This window comes from Drosophila virilis, chromosome 4 (assembly GCF_030788295.1).
Source record: "Drosophila virilis strain 15010-1051.87 chromosome 4, Dvir_AGI_RSII-ME, whole genome shotgun sequence".
NCBI classification, from domain to species: Eukaryota; Metazoa; Arthropoda; class Insecta; order Diptera; family Drosophilidae; genus Drosophila; species Drosophila virilis.
In genome coordinates, this window is record NC_091546.1 from 27,561,418 (window position 1) to 27,587,856 (window position 26,439).

The following is a 26,439-nucleotide window of genomic DNA, read 5'->3' on the forward strand; positions in this document are numbered from 1 at the left end:
GAAAGGACACTAAATAATTGTTATTTTTTCCACATTTCTGTTGACGCATTTATTTTCGACAACAACAATTTAAATATTTGAATAATTGGCTTATTTAATAGACATAAATACATTTATATATATAATTAATGAAACAGCATAATGCGTGTTTTAAATGTAAACAGCATGCTTAGCTAACATTTAAATATGTTTTGTGCTCTTTGTGAATACCTTTCAATAATTGTACTTGGAACAGAACAGCGATTTAGCAAGTGCCCATCGATTGATTTGTGTTTCGAACAGACTTAGTAGCTAGAGAAGACATTGAGAACAAGCAACCGGCTGAACTTAGTTTAAATATAGTTAAATATAAAGCTTTTGTTTAAACATTTGTGAATACCTTTTTCTTTCAAATTTTGGGGCGCTTTAAGAACCGCCAAATAAGCTCGTTAAAAAACTAAAAGCTAAGAACCTTTGTGTGATAGCTTAGAAATATCTTTGGTTGGTAGCGCATTTGTAATTGTATATAGATGTAAATCAACTAGTTATAAAGATTGTACTTTGGAATTAGTCGCGCAACGCCCGGCGTCGCTCCCAGGCCACTTGCATCGACCAAATGCTCAGGGGTCGCATATAGCCAATCGAGCGATAACGTTTCTCGCCATATAGTGCTTCCGGCGTCTCATAGTTCATGCCAATGCGCTGCGATATGGTCTTGTACATGCCGCCAGCGGTTTGGAAGGCCTCCTCAAACATGCCCTCCTGTATCATGGTGGCCGCTAGAGCATATACAACGCCCGGCCAGACCTCCTCGGCCTGTATGTTGCTGTTGTCCACATGGCCTGGCTTTGAGGGCTCACTGGCATTCGCTATGAAGCCATTGGCGGCGCCAATGTTGCCCTCATGAAAGCCCATCACATTGTTGTCGTAGATGCGTTTGAGAGCTGTGCGGACATTCTCCTTGGGATAGATCTCATAGTCAAAGCCGCAGGACTTTAAATACCAATGACCGCAAAGCTGATCGGCCATAATCGTATCGCGATGATTGTGTGACAAATCAAAGCGATAATAGCTGCCATTCCAGAGCTTCTCCTCCAGCGAGTGCTTGCCCTTCTCCAAGATATCCTGATAGCGCAAACAGTCGTTGGGCTGATCCAAAAGTGTGGCCATGACGGACATGGTTTGCAGCGCGGCCAGCCAGAGGCCAGCACAATAAGCGCTCGGTCCATCCATGACCCACGAGTCATAGGTCTGATCCGGCATTTTGGTGTTCTCAATGAGGCCATCATTATCCTTGTCATACTCAATGGTGCGTTCCATAATGGCCTTACAGGCGCCATACATGGCCTTCAAATAGCCCATGGCATCCATGAGATAGACCTTGCCATTGGTCTCATTGATGTACATAGAGGCAGATTTACGATTCTCTGAAGGAATAAATAGAGAGATAACATGTAGAGATTTGTCTGTATAACACGCTACTTTATTCTTACGCTGTTTCTCCTCCGCCGAGTTCTTGCGCTTGTTGTCCTGCGTGTACAGCTCGTAGAGGCTCTCCTTGTCAATAAACTCAATCGAACTGAATTTGCTGGCATTGTCCGCTTGCGCTTGGGCCAGTTCATTGAGCACATAGTAATCTCTGTAGACTTGCAGCACAAACTTCGTATTGAGATCCTTCCAGTCATTCACATCGTGTATGTTATAGCAATTGATCAGTGTAAAGGGTTCTAGAAGAAAGTTTTATATTATATTTTGCTTGCATAATGGAATGCAATGTAGGAAAAGCTGATTTAATCAAGTAATCAAGACCAAGTCCTTGGCAACTTGCCTTCATCGGGATCACCCAGATCGTGTGGCACGCAATTTTTAACCTTGCGCGGCATTACTTTTCCATCGTAGAGCATTTTACGTGTATCATTCAGCTCAGCGGCAATCGCATCTTTGAAATCGTATTGCAAGCTGACCTGCAAATTGGGCCACAGATGCGCCAACGCGGGCGAGGCATAGAAATGCACATCATACGTATTGTACATGCGATACTCATGACCCTCCAGATAACCAAAGCGACCATATGCCAAGCGTGGATCATCAAAAGCCAGCGACTGGCCCAGCGATGAGTCGCATTTCAGCCAGATTGTGCCGCCATCCGAGATGAAATAAAGCTGATTGAATATGGCGCATTTATACCAATCGGGCAGGCCGCTATAAAAAATAAACAAGAGTTTAGCTCGGAATTAGCTATATAAAGCTGATATGAAAGCCTACTCATCATTCAGTATGGGTCGCTGCCAGGCATCAATGAGCCGCTCCCAGCTGGCATAATGCTTCAGTGCATACTCGCATATCCTGGGGCCGGACTCGCCGCTGTCATCAAAGTATTTGGTATAGTAGCGTGTGTGCGTTTGCAGCTTGCGCGGAAATTGTATCTTGGGCATGTCCCAGGCCAGCACAAACTCCAGCTCATGGTAGGCCTGCGGCTTGAGTGCCAGCTGTGCGCAGACAGCTACACCTATGTCCTTGGCTGTGGGCAGAGTTTGGAATTAAATAATTTGCAATTCGATTTTACGGTTTCAAGATTTATATGGCCATTTGAGACAATATTGAGATCTATTTGTACTTATTGGAATTTCTTCTACTTACATCTCAGGGTCTCCGCGGTGGGCTGCTCGCTGAGCTGGCCATGCTCCTTGAGCTGTGCCCACAGCTGTTCGCCATTGCCAGCCGGATCGAATTGGGGACAACGTGTTATGCTTATTTCGGGTAGCACGCGACAGGCCAGATTATAGCTGCAGGGCATATCTGCAATATTCTGCCTAATGGCCACGCCCTTGGCATTGCCCTCGCTGATTAGCTGCGACTCGGCATTGCCATCCGCATCCTGTTTTTTGTTGCCGGTGCCATTCTTAAACGTAAACGTAATGGACACCTTGCGCTCCTGATCGCACACATTTTGGACAGACCACACGAACACGGCGCAGGGCAAACTGGATTCCTTGTAGTCGTGCGGTATCACGGGCGAGATCTGGCGACAGATCAATCGCACACCATAGTGCGACAGATCGTATTCGGTCCAGGCGCGCGGATATAGACCCGTATAACTGCAGCGGGAGTCTTCGATATTCGAGTGCCAGGCACTCAGTGGCTGCCTGGGTCGGCTGCTGCAATTGGGCAGTTGACATTTAGTTTTTTGTGCATCGGCTTCATCGGCCTCAGCATCGTTGTTGTTGGTCTTTGCCTTAAATGATTTGGTGCTACAGATTCGCATACGCATATATATGATGTATGTATATATATATATTGTTTGCATTTATGAATGGATTGTTGATAAGCAAAGCAAACCAAATCGTTTCCCGCAAGCAACAAAAATAAACCCAATAATAGTTTTTCCATTTTCCCCAGTATCAGAACGTGTTTTGATTGTTGTTGTTGTTGTCGATTATTTGACGTGTTTTGGGTGCAGCCAAAATGAGAGAGAAAAATATCACGTTGTGAAATTATAAATTAAATTCATTGACATTAGTCCGTTAATTAGTGGATTACCAGAATCATAATGTGGTAGTGATTAGTGGTCGAGTGAAGAGAAAAGGTTTAGCTAGGGGTTGAAGGGAATAGTACGAGATCAGAAGTAGGCCACGGATGTGTTATTAGTAGAAGTAGAAGAATAGCAAAAATTATATATAATACGGGACATTCAAATGTCGTATTTAAGGTTGTAAGAACTTAATTTTAGCATTAAAACATATGGAAATATGAAACACATACATGTACAGATATGTTATTTTATAACCATACGTGATTATTATTAGTCATTCTGAAGATTAGCTTTGTAACTATGTTAGCTGCTAATGAAAGACGTGCTGTTAATGTTAACATTAACAGCGTGATTTTAACAGGTTATCAACAGAGGCTGTGTCACTAATGTTAATTCAATCATGTAATATTAACAGCATCAGTTTAACATTTTTAGCTTTATTTAATATTTCTGATTGAAGGAAAAAGTACTAGTATGAGCTAAATAGTCCAGACATTTTAGATTCACGTAGAAATAGTTCATCAATAAATTCAGCAAAAGCTGAATAATGAAATGCAAATAAAAACTAAGATGTATTGGTGTAGGCTAATAAACATTTTCATGAGATGACTTTCACGATATCAAATAAACAAAAGCTCAAAGCTGAAAGCAAGTTGTGTTTACATATACAATAAAGTAATTTACTTGAATCGCGTGCTATTATATAGCACCAGCTGCGTTTAGAATACAACATGCTATGAAAAGTACAGTGCAATAAATAAGCATGAATTAAGAGTTCCCAGTGGGATCTCAGAAAAAAGCAAGAAAATCAAAAGCTTCAGAGCAGAAAGTCGAGCAGAGGTGAAATTTTGAATTAATGACAATTAATGGTAGACTTAAAGTTTTCTTTGAAAGTTATATTATAGTCAAGATGAAGGTCAGTGTTGTCCACTCACCTGCACCTGGAGAGCAAACTCTGAAAGATGGTGCAACCCTTGTGATCCTTGATGGTAACAATAAATTGATTGGCATGCACCACATTGTACTCATAGATGCCGGGGCGCATTTGAAAGCGACAGAATTCACCGGCATAGCCGCGTCCAATGCTGCCGCCACCAATGCCACCGATGGGCACGCCATAGATCTGTTTACCGTTCTCCATATAGTAGTAGTCCATGTACACCCGACGACCTTCGCGCGACACCTTCCAGTAGTAGGCGGCATATCTGAAAAGGAAGAGCAGGCCAAGAGGTCATTAGATTGGAGCCACTCTAATGGATCCCTCACTTCATTATGTTGATGATGTCACATTGGCGCGTGAATGTTTGCCTAGCCCCAATGCGGGTCGCGGCTGGTCTTTGGACAAGGGGTTGGTTTGTGCGCTCTGCCAAGCTCTGCACACACAGCACACATATCGAATTTAGGGCTAGTCAGTTGGCCAGCTTAACATTCCGACCAGTGTCTCGTTTTGAAGGTCAGTGTCTCTCAGTGGTGCCCAAGTCAAGTGCACGTGTGGCGGAAGCCAAGCCCAGTTGCAGGGTCAATGGCGTTGGTTACCAAGCGGAAATATGTGGGCAACACCCTAATATTATGTTAAGTGCTTTCATATACTTATGATGAGTGTCAGCCAAGTCAAGCTGCATTAGGAAACAAAACATTCTAGACCCCAGACTGGGGTTGAAGAAATTAAACATCTTTCTCTTAACATGCCGTTTAAGTTATCGCCAAGTTTAAGTTAACATTAACCGCTTCGCAAAGTTGCGCATAGCTCCGCAGCGTTGCCACCTAGCTTTAAACTTGTGCGCAAACAATTTACCCGCTTGGTATATTTATCATGATGGTAATCATAAATCTATATTCTTGCGTGATTACTTTAAACTTGTGCACAAGCAATTTACCCGCTTGGTATATTTATCATGATGGTAATCATAAATCTATATTCTTGTTTGGTTACTTGTTGTTTTTTCTCTATCTCTAAATTCTCAACTTGGCGTGACACCTCTACACACACCATTTGGCTGACTAATGTACAGCTGTTCTGAATGCTAATAAGAGAACTGAACAATGAATGCGTTTATTTCGTATTGAACATTGAGTTATATTCATATAAACCCAACAAAGTATGAGTTAATGGTTGTTATTCACATAATAATAATAAAAATCTTAAATATATCCATTAGGTAAGAAATACGTATGGTCAAATTGCATATAAGCTGCTGGATAAATCTCATTATAATCTCTTCAGAGAGGGACTGAGATGGAGGAAACACTCGATTGACACAAAGGGATTTACATATCATGTGGCAGCTGCAGCGTTGCGCTTCCATTTCAATTTATCCAATTATTTTCAATTATAAAATGAAATTTCAGCTTGCAGATTATATTCTTTTTTTTCCGCCCACTTTGCGTTCTTGTTCCAAAACCCTTTCCATTTACAATTTAAATAAATAAGCTGAATATTTGCTAAGCGTCGCGAATCCACGCTTCCCTTCTTCTTACCCCTCTGAAGTGGAAGCAGAAAATGTGGCCAAACGCAAAATGTTGGCACGGATTCCAACAATTCCATTGGCAGGCCGCAAGGCTCTTGACTTTTTAATTAGCTCTCAAAAAGTGCGCTACTTATGGGACTTTGCTCAGGGCGGGGCCTAATTACACATCTTCAGGACTTGAGATATGTTCGTCTTCACCCCTTTTATATTCCGTTATGATATTGTAAAAATTGTCCTAAGAGATTTCCTGCATTTACATGTGTTATCGAAAACATATCGATTCTGCATTCATGTCAGCTATAGTAAAATTGTATTACAATCGACAATTTATCAATTATTTGCTTCTAACTTAAAAAAAAAACAATATTGGTTGATATTGATATTGCATACATATTCTTTAAAAACCTTGATATATCGATAAGTTCTTAGGTATTTTCATTCGACAATAGTGCTCTTGACTTTTTAATAAGCTCGCAAAAAGTGAGCTTATGACACATATTGCATGAAGTATCCCAAGAGCTTCCCTGCATTTACATGTGTTATCGATAACATATCGATTCTGTATTTATGTCAACTATAGCACAATTGTACTACAATAATTTATCGACAGTTTATCGATTATTTATTTCTACCTTAAAAATATATATATATATATTCTTTAAAAACCTTGCTTTGGAATTATTAAAAGCTGCCTTGCATTTGTATAAGTTATCGATAACATATCGATGCTGAATTTGCATTTTTATTCGACGTTATATCGACAAAAGTTACAATAATTTATCGATAACATATCGATTTCGTATTGAAAATCTCCTGTGTTCATTTATTCAGCGTCTTTATTCGAGATGTTTCGTATATTGCATGGGGTGTTATTCGGTTCAAGTCAAAAGTCAAAGACGCAAATACTTACGACAATTGCAATTTTTGTTGGCCCGGGGCCGCAAGTTCCGAAAAGTTAGCTTTTTAAACGGAGTTGGGGAAACTACAAAATTTGTGCCTATAGGTTTAAGGTATGTATCAACGAAAGTTTTGCTGCATTCGACAGTTAACCAAAACGAATCAAAACTTGACGAGTGTCAATTTCTCTAGCATGGTGTAGTGTGCTTTAGATCCAGCTCTGAGTCACCAGCGCCAACAAATTCGCTATTCGATCGATTACGCAATTTGAGCGTATCAACTGCCTCCGGCATTGAGGTAATCCCTGTCAGCTCCTCCTCGCAGAGCACCGAGGCCAACAGCTGGGCAACAAATTCGGCTCGTTGTGCCAGAAATGTTATCTGCTCCTCGGGCGGACACGGTGCACTGGAGGCGGATGATAAAAATGGATAGCACAGGTAGCGTTCACGTTCCAGATCCAGCTGCTTGGACTCGGTTGTTGGCTGTTGTTGCTGTTGCTCCTCCTCCTCGATTGTGCGCAACATGACCGCACCGGAGGCCACATTCTGGCCAAGCAGCTCGTTAGCACCATGCGCCAGTTCACTAAACTCGACCAGACGCTGGCCCGGACCGGGTCCGGTCGCCGGACCAGGACCGGGCCCGCCACGCAAACGCTGCACATGCACTTGGCGAACGCCGCTGGCTGGAAACCCCTCCATTTGCATGCGCGGCGCACGATGTCGCTGGGCGCGCGTTCTGGTTATCTCGCCGGGCGGATAGAAGGCGCGTCGCATATTCTCGGCCGTGGCATTTGGTCCAAACAGATTGATGCTGCGCCCGCTGGCAGATTGATTGGGCGACTGGTTGGCCACAACGCGAAAATTGCCTGGACGATTTGCCCGACTAGTTGGCAGCGGCTCATTGAATCGCATCATCTCTGAGAGCGTGGGATGGTGGCTGCCGCTCAGCTGTTGCTGGGGCTGCTGCTGCTGCTGCTGGACCGGCTGCGGCGGTCGGTCAAAGTTGAGGCGATGACGGGCACGATCCAACAGAGATTGACGACGAACTGGATCCGGTATCAGAAAGTTATTGTCCACGTTGTGGCTGCTATTGGACGCTGTCAAGTTCCCACCTTCGGCTACCCAGGGTGCTACCTCGACGGCGCCGGGCTTAGCAACACGAAATGTTAACGGCGAGGCCGGATGCTCCCGCTGATAGCTGCCATTGGGATTCAATGGCTCTAGAAATAGCTCAAGCGAACCCTCGTTGCGGTTCATGAGCTCGTTGCGTGACGTTGCCGCCGAGGCGAACACCGCCAGCTGCTCGTCCTCCAGAAACAGACGAACCGCCTGCTGTTGCTCAAAAAGCGTTACCATTGTGGACACCAGCAACGTGCTGGCGCCCACATGTTCCGCGGACACATGCTCCAAAAATGTGGACTCATTGTAGCCCCATTGCTTGCAATACGGACATCTATAGCTTTGGGGCGGATCATTTAGATATTCGCCGCCAAAATATAGCTCAACATCGGCTGGCGTAAACACACACTTCACCGGATGATCGAACGGATGCTGTACGGTGGTAAAATCATTATCATAACATTCCGCACACATATTAAAGTCCTGGCAGCTCAGGCAGCGATAACAGCGACCCGTAAAGTCCACCTTGCTGCAGCCCTTGCAGACAATGTTCTCATGACGGTTCATCCTACTATCTGTGTGTGTGTGTGTGTAGCGTGTGTGTGTGTTTTTCTTATTTATTTCATTTCTTTTATAATTGATTAGAGACGATCAGCTTGGCTAAGAACTTATTTACCTGAAACTTACCCGATTGCCCAAATATCAATCGCAATGGAGAAATTGTTCCCATATATGTATGCACACACAACGCTTTCACCGGGATACTTCAAATACATACGAAATTACAAAATAGAAGTAGCTCGTAGTAATAAATTGCTTAGGTCTTTTAACTGATTGACTGAAGAGATTCGGAAATGATTTTTTTTAAAAAAATATTTCATGATAATAAACTCTATGATTGTTGTTCTTAAATACAACATATTTCAACAATTTGAAGGTGTTAACAAAAAAACAGCCAGAAAAGCGTTAAATAACCATCCCGAAGAGTTGAAGTTTATTTAAAATTCCCTTTTTATACCCTTGCAGAGGGTATTATAATTTTGTCGTGAAATGTGTAACGCATAGAAGGAGACATCTCCGTCCCCATAAAGTATATATATTCTTAATCAGCATCAACAGCCGAGTCGATATAGCCATGTCCGTCTGTCTGTTTCTATGCGAACTAGTCCCTCAGTTTTAAAACTATCTTAATGAAACTTTGCAGAACTCCCTCTTTCTGTTGCACACAGCACATATGTGAAAACCAGCTGGATCGGACCACTATATCATATAGCCATAGAATCGATCGGTCGAAAATTAAGTTTTTGTATGAAAAAAACATTTTGTTTTTCAAGATATCTTGACCAAACTCGGCATTTATTAGTTTTACTATGCTCCTCATATATATGCAAAATCCTATTAAGATCGGACCACTATATCATATAGCTGCCATAGGAATGATCGGTCGAAAATTAAGTTGTATGAAAAAACATTTTGTTTATCAAGATATCTTGACCACACGCGGCATTTACTATTTTCCCGTAACTTCTTAGATAGGGGCAAGGCACTATGAGCATTATGAAAAGGTTGGGTCTGCAAGGGTATTAGATATTTGGCGTGCCGAAGATAGCCCTTCTTTCTCGTTTATTTGTACTTTAGCATATCAACAGATATGGTATTGGCATGGAAATTCAGTTGAAATTTCAAAGTCTGGTACCTTCGGATTTCAGGCATGATCCCGTCATTGTGTCGAAATATATAGAAAAAAAAAAAGAAATTAAGAACTTGCCAAGAAGTTACCTTTATTTAGGCGAAGGCTTTAGAGAAGTACACTCCAACCTTTTTCTAATTCCTTGAAGGTATCTCATAACCTTTGACCTCTACTTGGCAACATCTTAGATAGTTCTACAGCACACCTAAGACATATATTAAGTTGAGTTTATATTAATCCTAAGTTGATTTAAGCCACTCTTCAGCTGACTAGAGTAGCTGACCAATAGCCACGCTCTGGATGACCGTCAGCAACAATGTTATAAATTAATTTCATTCTATCCATTTAGCCAGCCATCAGTTGCTGGCAAAGTGCAACAATATGGCCAACTTCATTTGTAACTTGCCACAAGCAATTTGCCTTTCTGTGTTGCACCTTTCCGCCCCACAACCCCCGCCACACCACGCCACCAATTTGAACCGCGTTGAACCCCACTGACATAGCAAACTTTTTGCTGTGGCGAAAATAAAAAAAAATGTTTCCGTCCATGTTTTTTGAATTAGGGGTAGACGATGCTGCTGGGTTGGCTGTCAAGCCTGCAATTCAATTAAAAAGCTATTTTCATGTCAGTGCAGGACTTGGAATAGATACGTGCGAAATGGACTCGGGCAACAAATATGTATGCTAATCAAATTTCGAAAGCTGATGAAATCGGACCGAGAAAAAGATGTGACAAAATATATTCCATACAAAATGAAAAACTTTTGGAAATACAAAATCGGATAAAATATCGTGAAGGTTTTAAATTAGTTTCGGTTTCGGTTACCTATTAAATAAATAAAGCACTGTTAAAATTTTTTAAAGGAATAATCTAATAAATAATGTTTACAATCGAATGGAAAATATTTGCCATGCATGTTACGGAATGTACAAGGAAGAGTAGAGATCGATCTGAAAATAATCTTTGATATTCCTTAAATATCTCCTCAAGCTATATCAATCTTTAATCTTATTTAGATTTAAGAGAAATCATCTAAAATCTTTTGCAAAGTTTTCGATTACGTAAAACATTTACTTTCATGGATAATTCTCTCTACTTTTATGGTAATGATAATTTATGGCTCCTACTAATTCCAGCAACATTTAAGCAGGAGCAGAAATTTGTTTCTCTTAAATATTTGCCCTGTTAATTAACTCTGACATCCACATCAACACTAATTTTGAAAGTTTTCATTTTGGCAGCTCGTAAATCTCGTACAAAAATTAATATAAATCTCTCGTTCGGGATGCATTTTTAATGCAACACATCAACTATTCCATAAATATAAAATCTCTGATGCATGCACAGCGCATAGATTCAGGAATTTCAGACAGAAATAAAAATAAAGTGAAGAAAATTCTTCCAGGGAAAGCCAAAAATAAACAAAAATGCGACAAGTTGACAAAACGTTGAAAAGAAAAACTAAACAAGCCGAAAACTCGGCACTAGAAATACAATTCCCTTAGTTTTATGGAGACAAACAGAAGATTTCTTGTTGCTCTACTTGTTTTCAGAAGGCGTCAAATGAAATGCCTGGCATGGAAAAACAATAATGAAAAGTGCTTTTGGGAGTGCAGCCTGAATGCCTCGATGAGCACATGATTTGAGTGCAGACAAAAAAAAAGAGGGTGTAGGAAATGAAAAACAGGAGTGCTTCAGTCGAAAGTGACCAACAAGGAGTTACCTTTTGCTCGGAAAGGACTTGGAATACATTCGTAATGAGTCACAAACACACATTCAATAAAAGCTAGCTCACATACATATGTATATAAATATTGCTTCTATTCATGAAGTAAATGTGGCATTTAAATATATACACATCATTAATATCAAAGCTAGTTCTAATAGGAATGCCAATGTTAACCTAACAACACGTAGCTAGAAATCCATATTTATCTATTTTGGATAGGTTGGATAAGCTTATCGATATCATTAAATAGAGTAATGCCAAAATTGCCTTATCGATTACATTAAATAGCGGCATAACAATGTTGCCCGAATAACCCTAAGCTGATTATCGATATCTATCGATTTCGGATGAAGTTATCGATAACATAAAAAACTGTATCTACGTGAGGAACAATTGTTAATATTGGACAACCTTTAAGACTTTAAGATGCAAAACTTTTTTATACAAATTTCTGTCAAATTCAACTGGTACAGGGTATTAAAACAACTTTATTATCCACTTACAAGCTACAATCAAATGCATTCAACCCGAAATGCGGTTGGTAAATACGGAAGAAGGTCGCATAAAATGCTCGCCTGGTAGCTTGCCAATGGCATTTTATGCGTGACAGAAGCATCAAATGCGAGCAACATGAAGGATTCAGTACTTCTGGCGCCAGAGGGTCTTACGACAGACGCGTTACTTTCTTTATGTACGCAATTGATGCTATCTTTGATTGTGCGCAGAGCGGAATGGCAATAAGGAAACGGATATAGCTGAGATGTTGAAATTCTGAAGTACTGTTACTGTGAACCCGAATCCAATTTGCAGCTGTGCGGCAGTTTTTCAATTGGGTCACTATTTCAGGGCTTATCACAGCTAGCTATACTTGGAACTTGGAAACGTGTATAGTATATATTAAATGTATTCGCATATGGCAAAGCTTTTTCTAATCTTTTCACGCCTTTTTTTTATCAAACATAAAAATTGAACAGCTGAAATGTTGTCGTGATTAGATTATTACTAACCAAGAAATCAGCGTTGTCTGCAATGTTCAGAAAAAAAATAGGTCTGACCAAAGGCGAGTATTTATAATACACTGAGTCATAAAAGTCTCTTGGACAATATAGAATTGGTGCCTCGAATTATCAATCATAAAAAAGGTATACAACTAAGAGATTAGGTTCCTTTTGCTAAGTACCTGATAAAGTTCCTTGCTAATTCTGTCCTCATTGCAACCTAATTTAAAGTCAGTGTTGCAATGCATATACTTAAGTTACTCCGAAATTTGCCGTGTAGATTTGTCTGACAAGTTTAATTAACTAGGTAGATAAAGCGCATTGCATCTCTTACATACAATTTTTACAGCTAACAAAACACTGTCATCCTAAGATTTTAGGTTTATCATGCTTGAACGCAAAATCAGATTCAACAACTCATTTAATATAAACAACAAATACGATAAGATCCCATAAAAAATGTCAACTAAAATATGTGGAACGTACGTATATTTAATTAAGCTGCCAAGGTTAAAAAAGTAGTATTTTACACATTCCCGGATAAGGTATAGAATGACACAATGTTCTGATATCTACAACTGGCAACCGAATTATTTTAAGACTTAAGGAAACCGAAATACGAAATTTGTAATTCTTTATATACATACTGAACTACTAAAAGTATGAATGGTAAATATTTGTAGTTAGGTAGATAGCAAAGATTTTTTTTATTAACAAAACAATTGTCAATATGGCAAGGGAAAATATTTATTTAATAAGAGATAAGTATAGGTAACACCTAAAATATGTAAAGAATTTATTAGAAATACAATGATCGCTCGCAAGAGTGAATTCTTTTTAGAGAAGACTAATTACGTCTAGAAGAATAATTTTCAAAAACATTTTCTACAAAACTTACTAAATTAATTTTTTTTGTAAAATCTTAAACCAAAGCAATTGAGTCAAGGAATCCAACTTATTTTATTAAATATTAGCAGATTCAAGAAACTGTTTACTTCGGTAACTTTAAACTTAGCGAGCGATCACTGTACAAATTTGTATCAGTTACTTCCGTGTGCCTCTTCTTGTTTGTAGTTAATAGACAGTTCCCAAGATGCTGAAGCTCTGACCCAAATGCAGGTTTGTAAGCGAGTTCATTGCACTGGTTAAGGCGAAGGGGTGGCTGGTTGGGATTTCGGCTGGGGTGCATTTCAGATAGGTCAGTTCGCTTTGCGCCGATTGCCTACTTGGCAGTTCATAAATGGAACAGCTGAGAATTCGTGCCTGACGTTGACTGTTTGTAAAAGCCAACGCAAACAAAGTACAAACATTTTCAGGTTTTTTTTTATATATTTTTGTTACTGCCTCAAATGTGGCCAGGACACGCTAACGGGCGCCCAAGTCGGCGCCAATGCGGGCAGACAAAAGGGGCGGCAATTTGACTTGTGGCGCCGCCAAAATGGGGCATGCGGGCACCTACGACAAGCCAAAGCCAACTGTGTAAGCCATATAGCACTGTGCTGGTATTAGGATTCCTTTCAAAGGACACAATTTCAATTGAAGTCAAACAAAGCCGCACACATGAGGCAATCAATTCTTCAGAGCAGACTATAGACTAGGCAAAGATGAAAACTATAGTTATAGAAAAGTAAGGCATTGTTTGTTGTATTCTGTGTGTACTAAAGATGGGCGCGTTTAATGTGATTGCCAGTTGGTAGCCTGTATTAGCACAAATGACATTTTAAGTGACATGTCATCGAGTATGTCTAGAAGCATAAGTGAAAGTCAAATTTTGTATGGATGTTGTCAATGAATTCAAAGTGTCTTGTATCGTAATAAATACTGTCTTTAAGAGAAACTCTTCATTAAGAGACTCAATGACTTGGGAAGAGATAGAGTAAAAAGACTAAGCTTGCATCATATTTAAGTATTATTTAATTTTCAAAAACTTGAAGGTATATAATGTGATTTTTCAAATTTGTACAATGCCTTTTATATTCACATATAATTTGATTTGATTTGATTTCTTAACCTTTTTCGTGCTTTTCGTGCTTTTAATGATCGTGTCCTGCAGACACGACTCGCTGCCATCTCTAATGTAAAGCCTTTGCTACAGGCGAATTAATGTCATTTAGTTGGCGCCAAGCGAACAAAAGTATTCAATTTATATGTGTGTGTGTGTGTGCGTGTGGTATTTACATGTGTGTGTGTAGCCAGGACCTGACGCTATATTTGGCACGCACGCAGGTTGTGGCAAGGGAGCAAGGGGGCACGAGGCAGGCGTATGCGAGCTATATTAGGCCTACTATTGATTTCGCATTATGTGTCTCAAATTAATTTTAATTATTAATATACAGCGCGGTCCACTCGGCAGCATCTGCAGCGACCGCGACGCCGACTGCGACGTTGACTCACCTGCATACGAGCGGCACCATGGGCAGCGATTGTTTTATCGATGGCCGCAAATTCTGATTGCGTTTCTCTGGCCAAACATGATCGAATTTCAGCTTCAAACCGAAACGCGGCACAGCCGTCAGCTCATTCGGTTCGCCGGCTTGCTCTAGCTCTGGCTCCTGCTCCTGCTTCTTCTCCTGTTGCAGTTGCTCTGCATAGACGCCGCTGGCGGAATCTGCAGCGCTCGCAGCGTTGCCATTGGCTATTGTTGTTGTTGTTGTTGTTGCTTCCGTCGCTGCTGTTGGTGTTGCCATTTTGCGTGTGTTTCGTCTAGTTTCGGTTTGACTTATTTTGTTTGTGTGGGCGATTAAAACAATTGCGTGCACTTCATATTATTTGGGTTTTCTTTTCTATTCAACAACTAGACACGCGCGCGACTCAGTCACTAGCAACAAGCAAACACAACCGCTTGCCGCAAGAAATTAACTGCGAATGAGCGTACCACACAGTAGGAGAGTGAGAGCGCGCAAAACAGGCAAACTATCGTTTAGAGCAGCTGTTATCGATGTTAAGCTATTGATATCCATAAAAACAGCTGTTTTTGCGATAGTTGTCTTGGGTTAGTGACTAAACGCACATTATATGGTTAGTGGCATTGCTAAGCCCAAGTGTGACCATATCCCAACAAAGGCGCACAATTTAAATTATCAAACCAAAAAAAATTAGGTAGCATTTTCAACACAGTTATTTTCATTAAAAAAAAACCAATTATATAAATTCATTAAAAGTCGTTGCAAAGCAGAAAAAATTTATTTATAGTATTTTTAGTTTTTGTTGAGTGTTTTCAAAATATTTATTACACACTTCATATTATTTGCAACACAAAAAGAGTTCTATTTGAAGGATTTCTCGTATCTGGGGCACAAACACTTTTTGCGACGACCCTTTAGTTCTTTGCCCTTGGTCTGTTCCTTGACAGAAATTGCTGGCTCATCATCATCATTGACATTTTGATAGTGCTCCGGGTTGTTCTTCTCGCTGCATTTGGATGCCATAAACTCAAAGAAATCAATGTAGCGCACATGACTGTGATATTGATCCCTAAACTGAAAGTAATTGGGATACACTTTGTGCTTAAGCATAGCCACATATAGGCTAAGGCGCTGCTGTTCCAGAAATGCTCGACGCTTGTTCTCTATATGCAAATTGCGCCAACTGCGATTGCTGATCTCCTTGTGCACCAGATCACGTAGATGCGGATACAAATGAAAGATTAAGGCCCTAAAACAGGTGGACACATTTTTCAGTCTAGATTCTTTGGGTGTTTATTTTTTAAACTTTAGAAACTTACTCGTTGAATCGGTGCTTTAATTTTCGAAACTTGATTTTCTCGAATGGAAAAATAAACATGTGTATGCGATCTGTGTACGCCAATTGAGCTGGTATTTCCACAAATATTCTATTCAAGTTGTCTAGATAAGTAGATATATCGAGAATATATGAAATTCTCATTTACTCACTTGGTGCTCAGCACAGTGGGAAATTGAATTATTTGTGGGACTTTCTTTTTAGCTGGAAACCGTGGAAACTTAACCATGTCCTCCTTCTGCCAGTCTATATTGCTGGTCATGCATGCATTAACAGTTTTCAGCTCCTCCGGATCAATAAAATAGTTGCCCGCACAGAAATTATAATTACCCAGCGTTGGCACAGTTTTAAACAGCTCTAGACCTAGTTAGGCGGCATTACGATATATGTATGCGGTTTTCTATTTGCCCGACTTATTTACCCTTTCTGCGGCAATCACTCAATGTGGACTCCACAAAGTAAGCGGTGCGCCATTTGGGGCAGGCGCAATTGATAAATTTATGAAACACGTCGACCCAATCGGAAAAGACTGTGGACAGGCTCTTCATCATGTTCACATTTAGCTGAATGTTGTCGCTATGGATTGTAAATGAAGGAAAGTAGCAAGAATCTTAATCAAATAACATTTAATTGATCTATTAAAACGTGTTTAAAAAAATGTCTCCATGTTTACCAGCCGAACCTAATGCCAAGGCAATATTTTGAGCCGTGAGCCGAACCCCCTAACTTTAAGGTCTTTCAAAATTCAAATCGTTGTTTGAACCGCCAACTTTCAAAAAATTGGTTTGCAGCCCTCTAAGACCCAGCCTACAGCAGGAACTTACCGCACCACCAGGACGTTCTCATCGCAACCAAATAAAAGCTCCACGTTTACCAGTCGAACCTAAAGCCAAGGCAATATTTTGAGCCGTGAGCCTAACCACCTAACTTTTAGGTCTTTCAAAATTCAAATCGTTGTTTGAACCGTCAACTTTCAAAAAATTGGTTTGCAGCCCTCTAAGACCCAGCCAACAGCAGGAACTTACCGCACCACCAGGACGTTCTCATCGCAACCAAAAAAAAGCTCCACGTTTACCAATCGAACCTAAAGCCAAGGCAATATTTTGAGCCGTGAGCCGAACCACCTAACTTTTAGGTCTTTCAAAATTCAAATCGTTGTTTGAACCGTCAACTTTCAAAAAATTTGCTTGCAGCCCTCTAAGACCCAGCCTACAGCAGGAACTTACCGCACCACCAGGACGTTCTCATCGCAACCAAACTTTCGCAACTTCGCATTAAGCTCGATGCGATCCTCCCGAATGGATAATTGAAGATTGGATGCTTCGATATCGACAATTAATGGCAGCTTCGGAATAATTGTTGGTGAGCGTAATGTATTTATATTAGTTAATCGGGTCCACTCGTCTGCATCAGCTTCAGATGAGATTGGATCTCCACTGGTTCGCCTTTCGGGGCTTTCATCGCCATATGACGATTCATTCTGTACCACAGTTTCATCTTTTGCCAATTGATAAATTCGAAATTGTAGATTATCAGCGGCAATGACCTTTGTCTCCAGCTCCAAGTCCGTCTGGTTGATGTGTGTAAAGTTGAAATGAGTGCCAGCATAGGAATTGTGCTGTATCAAAAAGCTATTCGGCTGAAGGGTTGTGAAGCTATAATCATAAATATACTGATCCTCAATCTGTATTTCCTCTATATATTCAGGCTCCTTTTTATCGAACTTATCCGGCTCCCTTTTTTCGTACTTCTTCGACTCGTAAAGTTCATCAATAAGAGATGAGCCTGCTGGCACATTAATATATATAACATTCTGTAGAGTTCAATTTTGATTAATTTTACGGTACTCGGATTAATTTAAGGAAATGTACAGTATGATAGAACAGTTATAAGCAATTCTCTACTACCTTAACGCTTGTAATTCTCAAATTGTTAAAGCGGAAAGTTCTTGAAATAGGTATATAGACAACTGGTTCATATTTATACCCTGAACCCATTGAAAATGTGTAAAAATTAAAGTATATATATTCTTGATCAGCATCAATATCCGAGTCAAGTCCAACTGTCTGTCCGTATGTATGAACGCAAGGATTTCAATAATTTTTTCAAGAGTCAACAAACTTGACATGTAGCTTCTAGAATAGTATTTATACATCAAGTATCTTTCATTTTATAACTATCAACAACTTCCCGCAACTACCACATAGCGCCATAATCAAATAAATGATCAAATTTATACTGCCCACCAAAATAGGCGACATATTTAAATCCAATTGTGATTTTGAGATAACACAAATATTTTATGATACAATAAGTTCTACTGCCGAAAATTTCATCAAGATTAATTAAGGAACACAAAACAAAGTGTGTTTGACTGTCCACGTGTTTGCGGCAGCTAGCGCAAATTCCAAGAATTTCTATATATTCATGCGAGTATGATTCGAATGCTATCAACAGCATTGCAATTGCGATTGCATTGTTTTCGGTGCTGCTATTTTAATTCGTTTTTTCTCATTCAACTTTTTTTGGCTGGTGTGGTTGTTGAGTGAGGCGGTAGCAAGTAATGGTCAGTTGAGAGTTCGAACCCTGCCAAGAGTTTGTTTCTTTGTTGCTACTAAAGCAAAAGAGTGCTCGAGCTACATTTGGTGTTGCAATAAGAGGATTCTGGCTATGCTCTAGTCGTGAGCTTCCGACTACAAACTCTGACTTGTTTATTTATATAAAAACGTATCCAAAGTTGATCTAGGGCCACCCAGCTCAATATGGGAAAGACTTACCGTTTCTTCTGATTCAGGCTCATTTGGCTTCAAACGCGATAAGTGCGAGCTGCTGGAACTGATTTGCTTATCAATCTCATCCTCGATAATGCCCCTATCCCAACTATCCACAATTGTGGAGGTGATCACAGTGCCATCGCCGTGATAACATCGGAGACTATTATGTGTCCAGACCATGCGCATGCCATCGTCCCGCATGGCATAGCTCTCGTTGGCAAAGTAATCATGCCATTCGGTGACACGGATCGGCTTGCCACAATGTATCTTACCCTCCTCCACATGCACCACGCTGCCCAACGAGGTGGTTAGCTTCAGGTGCTTATAGCTCAGATTGAAGAGCTGCATTATGAATTCCAAATATTTCAATTCCGGATCAATGCTGGCAAAGAGCGCCGCCGCTTGGGTCATTTGTATTTGACGTGCCTCCGCCTTGGCAGCGCGTGCGGCCAGAGTTTGCGACGATATGGAACTGGAGTCGCGCGTCAGACTGGCCGTTTTTCTACCCAACGTGTCGGCTCCGCCTATGGTCCGACTGGTCTGCGACATGGTAATGTGTGGGCGTCTCTTTTTTCTTAAACTACGTTTCGGCAGCGGCTTATAGCTGCTGTATGTCGATTGTGTGGAGCAGGCATTTATAAAACTTGTATTATCCTCCGTTTCGCCCTCCTCCTCGCCCTTGACATCCACATAGCTATACAAACGATAGACCTCGCCATTATAGCGCATAATCAGCACCGTATCGGTATTGTTATAGAAGACTATGACACAGCCGTAGGGTGTATTGATGCGTCGACTCTCATTGAGTTTGCTCTGCTGACCCGACCACAGATGCTCGGCATGATTATCATGGCAATAGAGACTCAGTCCATTCGGATAATTGAGCACTACCTTGGCGCACTCCTTGTCCTTTGGTCTCACCCGCAGGCTAATGCCATTCGGTGTCCGCAATCGTATATTTGGTGCTACGATGCCAATGTTGCCCGGTTCATTGGTCAAATGCAGTGTCTGCTTGTCAATCTCAATGGACAGGCACTTGTTCATCTGGCGAAAGTTCCACTTTTCCTCGTAGAGTGTTATGAGACCCTCCTCGAAGTAATATTTCGAGGTTTTCGCCTTGATCGTTTGACGCGCATCATCCAAATTGTAGCCTGTTAGCATGGCATGATCTGGTCCCAGTCCAATAAATGTGGGCTTCTCATGGTCGCTGCCATCTTTTAAATTGTTGGGAGTGCGCATATTCAGGCTACGCATCGATTTATTTGACACTCGAAAGCTCTCCTTGCTGCGCAGCCTGGACGGACGCGGTGATACCTTCTCCCTTTTCTCGTGCTCCCGTTGCTGCTCCGTTATCCGCTTGGCCTTCAAGGATTTGGGACGTATGAAGACGCTGGGCGTAATGTTATAATGCCTATTGCTGGAGCAACTGAACGGCTTTGTCTCCTCCTCGTCCGAGGCCAAGGTATACATGCTGGGATATTCCGACGTCGTTTCCTGATGCTTCACCTCGATGGCCGTCTCAAACATCTGGGGCGTGACCAAGTCCTGCAGGAACTGCTGCATCTCATAGAGCGTAAAATCGCGAAAACAAAGCCGCGTCGGTATGGTAATCTGTTGCTGTTTCTCGAATACCTCATTGAGGGCACGCTTGAATGTATAGAGCTTGACCTTTGGATAAATTTCCTGCACCTTATAATTATCATACTCGGTGATCAGTTGGATAATGCGCTGACTAACGGAATCATCGGTTAAATACAATTTGGCATATTTGGGCAAATGCTGCGGCTCCATGTCCGTATTGTAGGGCGCTGGATGTATTTTCTCTATAATGTAGCCCGTGGTGAAGTAACGACGCAGCACATTGTACTCCAAGCATGCATGATAGATATTTCGCATTGCTTCCTGATCCATATAGCTAACAATGTTGCAGAGCAGCGTATTGGCCTGCTCCACAAACAAACGTTCGCTCTTCACCAGCTTGATGATGCTCTTGAAGGCATTCGCATAGACCTTTATCTTGTCCAGCACTCTCGTTTGCACAGACGACGTGGGATTGGCAAGCAGCAGGACTTCCATCTCGGACATCAGATCACGCGGATTACCGAATGTACACATTAGCGATTCCATATAAAGATAGATGCTGGCATCGTCATCGTGCACCGCCGGCATCTCAGCCCTTAGATAGTGTCCCTGAATGCTCAGCGACTCGGCCATCTGAAGGCTGTCCTGCAGGCTGGTGTCCGCACGCATTTTCACATTGATCTCATGGTATGGTTTCACATAGTACTCATCGTATTGTTCCCGCAACATTTGCATATCGTACATATAATAGCTGAGCTGATCAAAGATCTCGCTGCTATATTTAACTGACTGGCACTTGGACATCTGTGGCAGCTGTTGTTGGAATATGCCCACCGGCTTGGTAAGCGCTCGCTTGCGCAGCGCATAAATGTCCCGTTGGATTTTCTCGATAGTCTCGCGCAGTTGCTTCTCACGACGTGGACGTGGCACCAGCAAATCATAGGCGCATTCCTCGGGCAGAAAGTGCACCACGCCGCGCAATGGCTGAGCATTTCTGCAGGGAGAAAAAACAATCTACATATTTATAAAAGATTCGCTTTGGTGAGCGTCGAACTAACAAGCGAGAAGTCGCTGGTTCGCTGGTGTTAACAGAAAATCCCACTTAAGGCTGGAAAATGGAAAAATCATAGACGCATTCCTCGGGCAGAAAGTGCACCACGCCGCGCAATGGCTCAGCATTTCTGCAGGGTAAAAAAACAATCTACATAAAAGATTCACTTTGGTGGGCGTCGAACTAACAAGCGAGAAGTCGCTGGTTCGCTGGTGTTAACAGAAAATCCCACTTCAGGCTGGAAAATGGAAAAATCATAGACGCATTCCTCGTGCAGAAAGTGCACCGCGCAATGGCTGAGCATTTTTGCAGGGGGGAAAACAATCTACATATTTATAAAAGATTCGCTATGGTGAGCGTCGAACTAACAAGCGAGAAGTCGCTGGTTCGCTAGTGTTAGCAGAACATCCCTTTCATCCAGCTGAAAAATGACCTTGGGCAAATGTTTGATTTCCATTCAATTGGGGTCAAACATATTTTCGATTTCTCAATAGTGTTTAACAATTTTTAAGTTTTGTTAAAATGAAAGGCAATTTAACTTACCCGAGCAGCTGCATGTAGAAATCATTGTCCATTCGACCCATGATCAGAATTAGTATTGTCGTATTCAAGGGCGCATCTTTAATATACTGAAGTTGAGGTCTTGTGAGGATAAGTTAACCAACAAAAATAAACCAAATTTTGTGCTTACCAAGCGCTTGGATAATGGGTAGCCCTTGCCCACTCTGTGATGCTCCTTGGCATTGACGCCAAAGCACGAGATCTTGCCCAAGGATTTGGTGTCGGTAGTATCCTTTGTCTTAGAAATGGGACGACGCTTGGACTCCATGCCGGATGACTTTTCCTTTTTAGAATCAACCGAACGTATCTTAAGCTGGGCTGGCACATTCTTCTGATAATACTTGAGCATATTAAAGCTGAGCTCCGCTTCAATCTGACGGGTCACAAGGTCATATTCAGCCAAACAATCGTGTATGCGCAGCAAGGTCAAGTCCAAAGGGTTCGTGGGCAGAACATCTGATGTCAAATAATAACTCCAAAAAGTGGTATAGAGTTGGGTTATATCCGTTGCTCACCTTTTTTAAACTTGCTTGATAGACGACTAGACAGCTGGTTGGATACGCGAGCATCTTCCAGCTCAGTATCCAGATCGATCACAAATAGGAATCGTCGCAGGCCAAGCTTTATCTGCTTGATGAACTCTTCACGCACTGCCTTGAGCCCATTGTCGTAGAAATTGACACAGTAAATGTCGTAGGTGATCGCAGGTGGACCTCCCTGCGATTTTCGGGTGCTACGACGACTGCTAAAATCGGTTCTCCTAGTGCTTAATGTACTCATTTTGGTTATTTTTGAATGTCTCACGTGTTGTAAATATAAACAGAAAAAGTGCGTTTGATTCTGACGGATAACTCCCAGCTCGGCAGAAAAGGTAAATATAATTGAAATTATATGCGTGGATCCGACTCAATTGTTTTAAATATAATTATCTTATTGTGCCATAAATATTCTTTTAATATGTTTTCTATAAAATATTCCGATATGGATAAGTTTTCAACAAAAGATAGATCTTTACAAAATTGCATTTGTCTGTCTGTTAAAATTGTTGAAATTGATATATAATTTGTGGCATCTGATTTGAAATCTAAATTGTAACAGCTGATAATATAGAAAACTGTACACAATTTATGCATATATTAAAATAAGTATTTTATTTAAATGATTTATTTGAACATCAAATCGTAAAGTTAATTTAAATATATAAAATTCCTAATTAAATGGCTGTTATGTACAAATGAGTATAATTATTTAATTAAATACAGCTAATTGAAATACTTATTTTATAAATAGATATGCGCATAAGTACTGTACAAGTGGGAGATTCATTAACAAGTACATAGTTTGGGTGTTTAAATAAAATTTGAAATAAAATCGATTTGCAAACTTAAAGCCTCTTTAAAGTAAAACATAATAAATTAAAAGATAAAATAAATTAAAAATTTGTGGGGCCTAGTTAATATAATAAAATTAAAATGCAGTCACTGGCAATGAAAACTTGTGCGTGCACAAGCCGAATCGTATAGCTATATAAATATTACTTATATGGCAGTGGATATGCAACTATAACTGGACGTTGTCTAAGTCTATGGCTTAAATAAAACTCATAATTGATCACAATACATTTGGAAAAAGTTTTGGTGTGGCATCATCAAACAGGAACCAGAGAAAGCATCCCGGCAATCAGTAGCTACTCATCGCTGGACACGAGACATTCGCTGAGCAGCACATTGTGCAGATCATCCATATCGATCCAATCGCGTCTCTCGTTGCGTATAGAAACATTGCGTATGCAGCCCTTGAAATTATCACGCGCCAGCAAACAGCCGCTGGGTGCAACATCTAGCGGTGCGATTTGAAAAATAGACAAAGCATGAGTATAAGGTAATCAACGATTTGGATTAATTGAAAATTACCTGGCAGACCGCCTATGTAGAGGGGCGAACGTGTTTGCACTTTGCCCACATTGCGTTCATTTGACATGCTGATCGTGGCCGGCAGCTGATCAATCCTAAGCGCAATCTGTTCGCCATCATAGAGCGCGGATATATTATGCCATTTGTTGTCGCAGAGCGCATATTTGTTTGGCAGCGTGGACTCCACACGGAATGGCACACCATCGCCCAGGTCACAAGAGAAAACGATCTACAATCGATTAATTGATTTAGATTTAATTAAATTGAATGAGATAACTTTTGGACTCACATTGCCATTGCTGAGCTCCAGGGAGAGTGCGGGAAAACCGCTTGGTTCGGAAACGCTCAGCAATATGCCGGAGAGCTCAGAGGTCCGAAATTCCATTTCCAATTCCAGATATTTGGCCACATGAAAGTTTTTTTCTGTAAGCAAAAATATGAATGAAATGAAGTAAGGATATGTTTATATGGACTGATATATATTTGATATTTGTACTCACTGTATATGGCATAGGCATCGCCTGGGAAGTAGCTGCCGCGCTCGACGGTTGGAAAACATTGACCCACATTTGCGTGCTTGCCCGGACGTGCCAGATCCTGTGTGCTATTGTTAATATTCACGCGACGCAGACAGCCTTTAAATGCCTCTAGTCGCATGTACAGCTCTGAAGGCACCTTGACGGGCGCCTGGGGCAGGCCACCGACCAGCAGCAGCTGTGATGCGCCTATTTTTTTGGGCACCTTCATTTGTGCCGAGGTCTTTTGATCTGTACGTCCAATCTCTACGCTCAGCGTGACCTTGCGCTCGTGGCAACTGATGGTCACACGATGCCATTCACCATCGTTTAGCTTTGCCGTAAGCAGCAGCTCCTCGCGGCGTCGTCCGCGCACAATCAACACCAGTTGGCCATCCTTCAGGAGCAGGGCCACATAATGCTTGGGTTTCTCCTTGCTGCCCGGCGACAAATAGAGCATGCCATTGGGATAGAAGGAGCGGAAATCAAAGCTCAGCTGAAAGTTGCGCTGCCAAAAGTGTCGCTCCGGCAGCTTCAGCTGCGCATAGCTATAAAGCTCGTCGCCAAACTTGAAGGCATTCGGTTCGTAGGAGTAGCTGCCAATCTGTAAGAAATGAATTCCATTAATTCTAGCCCTAGATTTATTTAAATGTGAACTTAACTCACCGCGACGACTTTGTGTTAGTTCTGAGCTTTTGTGAGCGAGCTTTCACAGCGTGCGCTTTTTTTTTATTTTATTTTTTTTTTAGTGAGGTTAAAAAATAAAAACGTTGGCATGATTTTCTTTTGGGTTTTTTTTTTGTTAAAAAAATGTTTTTTTTTTATTTAATACGCAAAATGTGATAACAAGTTGAAGAAAGCAAAAAGTTATTCGTATGATACATTGATGAAAGCAAAAACGTACACAAAGCGTTGATGAGTGAATAATGTTTGTGAATATATGTATATATATATATATTGATATGTAGATAGGCCTAGATGATATGGTTTCTTATAGACTATATTTGAGCTTTTAAGCTTAAAATAAACAAAAGATGTGATATGAAAATATGCAATATTTACATAAGTATGTTGTTGTCAAATGTAATTAACATCCAGATGCGACCCAGAGCTTTTAAAAACTTAAAGTTATTTGTAGTTCTTACATTGAATTAAGCTGGATTACAAGAGCTTTATACGATATTTTTAAACAGACTTGAAGCTTTTACATACTATTAACCGATTAGTATTTTATTACCTTTAATCCACAATCAAAGCTTTTGCATGCTGTAAATCAGCTTACCAAAGCTTTAATAGCTTCAAAACAGACTACGACATTTAAACTCATTATTATTTATCTTCTCATATGTCTGCATATTATTTCCTAACTTCTCAATAATTGCTAAAAACAATTTAGCCAGCTGATAATAGCTTTAATAAACTTTCGAAAGTAATTAAATCTTGTAAGCCAGCTTCCAAATAATTCTTAAATATAAATGAGCTAGCTTAAAGAGCTTTTGCAAGGAGGCGTTTCGCTCTGTAAACTAACTTATATGGCGCTTAAGCGCCGTCAAAGCTTGATAGCTCGAACGTATGGCAGCTTTTGGTTAAATCTGAGGTTATATTTGATGATTTGTATGATTAATCCACATGTAGACCACATTGAGTAGCTATGTTTAGTAAGCTTTTATTTTTTTTAGGCGAAATTAGTATACAAAAGAGCTTTTCTTGCAGCGCAGCGCTTGAAACTTTTTGCGTAGCAGCTTTTGACATAATTGCTTAGCAACTAAAATCCTATAAAAACAAAGAGAAACATTTAAGTTGATCAGAGTGTTGAGAGTTAGGTAGCCACATAATCTATTTACATGCACATCTCCAGAGAAACCGTCGCACCCAAAATCTTTTAATTCAA

The 26,439-nt window shown here is 40.8% G+C and overlaps 6 protein-coding genes across 13 annotated transcripts in view; 1 reads left to right on the plus strand and 5 right to left on the minus strand.

Annotated features, from left to right (window-relative positions):
• Rab14 (RAS oncogene family member Rab14) overlaps nt 1–26,439 on the minus strand; it is a 67,076-nt gene that overhangs the window by 16,291 nt on the left and 24,346 nt on the right. The window lies entirely within an intron of this gene.
• The window catches only part of mTTF (mitochondrial transcription termination factor), a 29,784-nt gene that overhangs the window by 1,985 nt on the left and 1,360 nt on the right, over nt 1–26,439 (plus strand). The window contains exon 5 of one of the 3 annotated variants that reach the window (XM_070209326.1): nt 5,736–5,862. The exons of 1 other annotated variant lie outside the window; for it this stretch is intronic. In XM_070209326.1, the coding sequence (XP_070065427.1) occupies nt 5,736–5,847 (112 nt within the window). In that variant the 3' untranslated portion in view covers nt 5,848–5,862. Of the gene's footprint in view, nt 1–5,670; nt 5,690–5,735; nt 5,863–26,439 lie in introns of those variants that run through there. One more of the 3 variants, XM_002057488.4, reaches the window with a different exon arrangement.
• LOC6634135 (non-lysosomal glucosylceramidase) lies at nt 31–15,285 on the minus strand. Of its 2 annotated transcripts, none has more exons than XM_015169793.3 (7): nt 14,807–15,285; nt 4,447–4,716; nt 2,620–3,137; nt 2,245–2,500; nt 1,808–2,181; nt 1,473–1,706; nt 31–1,406 (listed from the first exon to the last, which is right to left on the minus strand). In XM_015169793.3, exons 1-7 carry the CDS (start codon nt 15,097–15,099, stop codon nt 547–549), a joined length of 2,805 nt encoding a protein of 934 aa, XP_015025279.1. In that variant the 5' UTR covers nt 15,100–15,285; the 3' UTR covers nt 31–546. The 2 variants fall into 2 exon arrangements, with proteins under 2 accessions (XP_015025279.1, XP_002057523.2); XM_002057487.4 differs by having other exon boundaries at nt 32–1,406; nt 2,620–3,230.
• LOC6634134 (E3 ubiquitin-protein ligase Kcmf1) lies at nt 6,798–8,869 on the minus strand. Of its 3 annotated transcripts, none has more exons than XM_015169792.3 (2): nt 8,682–8,869; nt 6,798–8,569 (listed from the first exon to the last, which is right to left on the minus strand). In XM_015169792.3, the coding sequence occupies exons 1-2, from the start codon at nt 8,722–8,724 to the stop codon at nt 7,065–7,067; spliced, it is 1,548 nt and encodes a 515-aa protein (XP_015025278.1). In that variant the 5' UTR covers nt 8,725–8,869; the 3' UTR covers nt 6,798–7,064. The 3 variants fall into 3 exon arrangements, with proteins under 3 accessions (XP_015025278.1, XP_015025277.1, XP_002057522.1); XM_015169791.3 differs by having other exon boundaries at nt 6,798–8,622; XM_002057486.4 differs by having other exon boundaries at nt 8,671–8,869.
• ms(2)34Fe (male sterile (2) 34Fe) lies at nt 15,563–22,955 on the minus strand. Its single transcript, XM_002057484.4, has 9 exons — nt 22,636–22,955; nt 22,251–22,576; nt 22,103–22,188; nt 18,931–21,502; nt 17,380–17,966; nt 16,575–16,729; nt 16,306–16,516; nt 16,137–16,244; nt 15,563–16,066 (listed from the first exon to the last, which is right to left on the minus strand). Exons 1-9 carry the CDS (start codon nt 22,898–22,900, stop codon nt 15,679–15,681), a joined length of 4,698 nt encoding a protein of 1,565 aa, XP_002057520.1. The 5' UTR covers nt 22,901–22,955; the 3' UTR covers nt 15,563–15,678.
• Nucleotides 23,303–26,439, minus strand: part of wb (wing blister) — a 91,598-nt gene continuing 88,461 nt past the window's right edge. Inside the window, exons 15-18 of one of the 3 annotated variants that reach the window (XM_002057483.4) lie at nt 24,534–25,152; nt 24,323–24,456; nt 24,034–24,262; nt 23,303–23,959 (exon numbers count right to left, since the gene is read on the minus strand). In XM_002057483.4, coding sequence (XP_002057519.1) covers nt 23,808–23,959; nt 24,034–24,262; nt 24,323–24,456; nt 24,534–25,152 — 1,134 coding nt within the window. In that variant the 3' untranslated portion in view covers nt 23,303–23,807. Of the gene's footprint in view, nt 23,960–24,033; nt 24,263–24,322; nt 24,457–24,533; nt 25,153–26,198; nt 26,322–26,439 lie in introns of those variants that run through there. The other 2 variants (XM_015169789.3, XM_015169790.3) reach the window with 2 other exon arrangements.